Genomic DNA, 5266 nt, shown 5'->3' with positions numbered 1-5266 from the left:
AAGAGAGAGATTCTTCTCTCATTCCCTCTCTCTTCTCTCCATCCCTCTCTTCTCTCTCCATCCCCTCTCTTCTCTCCATCCCTCTCTCTTCTCTCCTCCCTCTCTCTTCTCTCCATCCCTCTCTCTTCTCTCCATCCCTCTTCTTCTCTCATCCCCTCTCTTCTCTCCATCCCTCTCTCTTCCATCCCCCTCTCTCTTCTCTCCATCCCCCTCTCTTCTTCTCATCCTCTCTTCTCTCCATCCTCTCTCTCTCTTCTCTCATCCCTCTCTCTTCTCTCATCCCTCTCCTTTCTCTCCATCCCTCTCTCTTCTCTCACCATCCCTCCTTCTTCCATCTCTCTCTCTTCTCTCATCCCTCTCTCTTCTCTCCATCCTCTCTCTTCTCTCCATCCTCTCTCTTCTCTCCATCCCCTCTCTCTTCTCTCCATCCCCTCTCTCTTCTCTCCATCCCTCTCTTCCTTCATCCTCTCTCCCCTCTCTTCTCTTCCATCCCTCTCCCCTCTATTCTCTCCATCCCCCTCTCTTTCCCTCCATCCCCTCTCTTCTCCACCTCTCTTCTCTCCATCCCTCTCTCTCTCCATCCCTCCTCTCTTCTCTCCATCCTTCTTCTTCCTCTCCATCCTCTCTCTCTCTCATCCCTCTCTCTCTTCTCTCCATCCATCTCTCTTTCTCTCCATCTATCTCTCTCTCTCTTCCATCCCTCTCTCTTCTCTCCATCCTTCTCTCTTCTCTCCATCCCTCTTCTCTTCTCTCCATCCCTTCTCTCTTTCTCTCCATCCCCCTCTTCTCTCTAAGCCATCCTGCTGCTAGCGACGGCTGCTAACATTTATTTGCATTCTCTACTCTCTCTTTCCCTCTCTCACACGTTCCCCCTGCTAATGGTCTTCGACTCGCCTATAACTGCGTTTAACAGGCAGCTGTGGTGTGTTGTATGTGTGTGTGTGTGGTGTGTGTGTGTGTGTGTGTGTGTGTGTGTGTGTGTGGTGTGTGTGTGGTGGGTGTGTGTGTGTGTGTGGTGTGTGTGTGTGTGGTTTGAGAGAGAGAGAATAAGTGTGTATGTGTGCTCTCCATTAAAATCTAGACTAAAAGCTTGGCTTGCCAAAATCCCCGCTACTGCTCAGCCACCTCTCACCTCATTACCGCCGGGGTGTGTGTGTGTGATAGTCACCCCTGTGGGTTACAGACAGGTTTATGGGGCTGGCTGTGCGGGCGGGACAGACAGACTGACAGATTGTCTGAAGCAGAGAGTGTTGGAGGCCATACTAAGCGATGCTACAGTCCAACAATATGTGGGCAAGTTTCCTGTCAGCTGAGTTGTGTGGTTTGTGTTCTTAATGCCATGGTAGGCATAATGGTAGCATAATGGAAGTATAAATGGGACGGAAGCTTGCGGGGGAAGAGTGCTTTTACCAAGGGTTGTCTGTTTTTCTCTACAGGACTGTGCATGAATATAGCCAGAACCATATAATATGTGTGTGGTGCCTGTGTGTGTCTGTGGCGTTTGTGGGTGTCTGCACCAATGTCCTGTCGTAGTTGTGTGTTTCTGTGAATGTAATGTCAATCATTTTGTCTGTACAATTTCAGCATGTGGCACGTGTGGTGTGTGTGTGTGTGTGTGTGTTTATTCCTCTGTCACCCTACCTTTGGGTCCCATGAGGAGGGCCTCTGTGGCCTTTCCCCCGTCCCCGCAGCGTGCCTCGTCGAAGGGGGGACACTGCTCCCCGGTACCYGCCACCACCTCTCCGTTCTGGATCAGCTCCTTGGTGCCCGTCAGGACCTTGGGACRGTAGATACGGCGGGAGTTGGTGTCTGACACGTACAGCTGCCCCGTAACCGGGTCCGTCGCCARGTAGTACCGGTGGGCCGGGTTGTTGCTACGGAAACCAAAGTGGAGGAAGAGGCGACAGTTAKGGACAGTGACATAGGGACACTACAGGACTCACACTACAACTTGACATCCACACTTCACATAAAGATACCGCAACACCCGACAAGGAAATGAAACAAATGAACACAAAAGGACACTGAAAATGACAGAGGGGATCAGGCTGCTGCATTCGTGTTGTGAAAGACCAGAGGGAGGATGAGAGGGCAGCGTCCATTTTGTGCCTGTGGCACATCATACTAGAGGTGTTAGAGGAAGGGGCACACGGTTCCACAGTGGCATATGGCCTCAGCCGGGGTGAACCTAACGCGATGCGACTGCCGATCACTATCGTCTGACACGCTCCTAATGACGCCCAGTAACCTGTCACATTCGCTCCATCATCGCCTGCTTGGTGAGCTGGGCGCCGGCGGTTGCCGTAGCGGTTGATGAAAGTCAACAACTGATCAACAGGCGTCAATTAGGACGGCTTAAAATAGGGGGAAGGAGGCAGACACCTCACGCCAAGGACAGGCTGGCTGTTTCGAATGACACACTCATCGCTAGAGCGAGAGAGAGGGAGAGAGACCCGAGAGATACAGAGAGAGACACTGTATATAGACATAATATGACATTTGTAATGTCTTTATTCTTTTGGAACTTTTGTGAGTGTAATATTTACTGTTCAATTTTTATTGTTAATTTCACTTTTGTTTACTATCTATTTCACGTACTTTGGCAATGTAAACATATGTTTCCCATGCCAATAAAGCCCTTTGAATTGAAAATTAAATTGAGAGAGAGAGAGAGCAATGTGTCTGGTCTATCCAGGGAAAAGAACATGTGTACCTCAGGCTTCAGCGCAGGGGGTCCAAGATAAACAGAAGAATTAAAAAAAAAAACTTATTTTCTGTTACATTGGAGGAAAATCTACTTTTGGGGCATTTGACTGTCTTTGCACTTTGCTCTCACTGACACTCCACTGTTCTCCTAGTGCCCACTTCACTTCCAGGTAAAAGTAGACAGGAAACATTCTGGGAAGTAGCTGCCACAGAAGCTTGGCTTTGAATATGAATCTGACGTCAGTGATTCCTCAGTCAGAGCGAGAACGGTTACGAAAGAGTGTCGCTTCGAGCAGGCGTAAAACATCAGACAGACACCGCTCCTCCATATTGAGGTGAATCTTTACATTTCTTTAAGAAATATGACACGAGGCAGGTGTTTCTTTGTCGCTGAGGGCTAAAGACAAGGAGGATTTACACAGAGGCAAACACAGAGGCAAACACAGAGGCAAACACAGAGGCAAACACAGAGGCAAACACAGATAATAAGAAGCTGCACCTCAAAAGACAAACAACATTGAATGATATAAAATGTTTGTGTTAATGTGTGTGTGTGTGTGTGTGGATACTCCTTCAGTTTACAAAGCTCGGCGGAACAGGGGGGCAATAACACTAGTCTTAACGACACTCCCAAACGGAGAGAGACGTCAGAATCATTCTACGGATTGGCCGAACATCAGCTCCTCGCGAATCGGACTCCTTTATCTGCCTACAAAACGGGCGCTGGAACCTTATCCAGAACCCCCTAGTCATTTGTGAAGACATTGTAAAAGACAACTAACACTTTTATTAAACCCGCTAACGAACTAACATTAACAACATTTCGAGGGGTTTTTTGAGGGTCTGTTTCAACTCAACATCTTCTGTATTGTAGCGGTTGGGGCCGTTGACCAAGAGCCAGTGAGGACAAGACCCGGGGTCTTAAGTCTAGAAGGAGAGGAGAGGAAGGAACTAATGGTGCTGTTTCAGAGGAGAGAGGAGAGGAGAGGAGGAACTATGGTGGTGCTCAGAAGGAGAGATGAAGAGGAAGAGGAGGAACTATGGGTGGCTTGTGGTTAGATAGAATGACAGGGGCTTTCAAGGAGCGAGAAGAGGGAAGAAGGCTGCAGAAAAAGAACTATGCTTTTCGACAGGGGAGATGGGCTCAGAGAATGAGTGGATATGTTCTGTTCGAGACAGGAATTGTGAAGTTGCAGGACTAAAATCAGGCCTATTATTGATACGTAGACGGGCATGTGCTTTGTGCTGTTCATCAGTAGAATGGAGAAATGTGGAGGCGCCTTTCTATGGTAAAGAGGAGTTTAGGGGTGGATATCTGGAAAATTGATCAGGGGAGTATGAAGAACATTCCTCATGAATGATATGGAGGCGTCTGGGGAATATATTCTGTGGCCTGGGAATGTAGGTGTAGTAATGGTGAAATATTCCTATGGAAAGATGTTCAGTCATGGAAAAATAGAAAAGTAACAGTGCTGCTGTGAAAATAGAAACGGGTCTCCCACTCCTTCATTCCTCAATACTTCATGGTAACAACAATAATTTTCCTTTTTGCGGGCCCATTCATTTTTGCCGAGGCGTCGCTAAATTTTTTCGCACTCATAGAGACTCCTTTATGGTGTCAGACGTTCATTTCATGGCCTAGTCCCTCTTACCACACAAACAAACACACACACACGGTACTCCACCCACAACATCATACACCCAGACACACTACAAACCTTCTCACACACAGCACACTCCCAAACACACACACACAGGCACACACAACGGTTTTAACGATCTCTCAGCACCACGGAATTCACACACACACACAATCACACACAACCACCACTCCCACACACACTCTCTTTTTGTTCTTTTGTTTTGTTTCTGTCAGGTCACCACTACACTACATACACGGGCAGTCACGGTAACACATCGGAACATCTCAATTACTTACCAGACACCACATCACACACACACACACACACACGGTACACAACACACACACACACATGGTACACACGGACACACACATCAGGGTATTGGAGCGACAACACACACGCACACACGGTACATGTCACTCACTGACACGCGCGGGTACACTACACTCGACGGTACACCTCACACACACACCTCACCACACACACAACACACACACACACGGTAACACACACACACAGTCATACACCCAGACACAACACACACACACACACACACACCACTAGGGCACACACGGTACGTAGGGCCACAACAGGTACACATCACATCGACACAGCTACATCCACATCACAGCACACAGCACAGGGGTCCAGCGGAGCAGCGGGACCAGGACACCTCACACACCTCAGCTACTTATCAGGCACACACGGAATCGTACAGCACACACACGGTACTACATACATCACACATACAAGCCCGACGTGGAAAAAAAGCACACACACACACACACACATTCAGCACACACACAGCACAACCACACACACATTCACTACTACGGTAACACACACATACATCTCAGAAACAATACATCACACACACGGTAACAGACAGCCTCACACACACACCACAAGTCGTCTCT

General features: G+C 48.3%; 1 protein-coding gene across 1 annotated transcript in view; it reads right to left on the bottom strand.

The window, feature by feature from the left end:
* The window catches only part of LOC111958355 (teneurin-3), a gene marked incomplete at its 5' end in the record, with an annotated part of 80464 nt that overhangs the window by 32684 nt on the left and 42514 nt on the right, over positions 1-5266 (bottom strand). The window contains 1 exon segment of the mRNA XM_070437240.1: positions 1642-1874. Coding sequence (XP_070293341.1) covers positions 1642-1874 — 233 coding nt within the window.

The sequence above is a fragment of the Salvelinus sp. IW2-2015 genome, linkage group LG34 (assembly GCF_002910315.2).
Source record: "Salvelinus sp. IW2-2015 linkage group LG34, ASM291031v2, whole genome shotgun sequence".
Lineage (NCBI taxonomy): Eukaryota > Metazoa > Chordata > Actinopteri > Salmoniformes > Salmonidae > Salvelinus > Salvelinus sp. IW2-2015.
The sequence above is the reverse complement of the archived record's forward strand: the minus strand, read 5'-3'. Positions and strand labels throughout refer to the sequence as shown.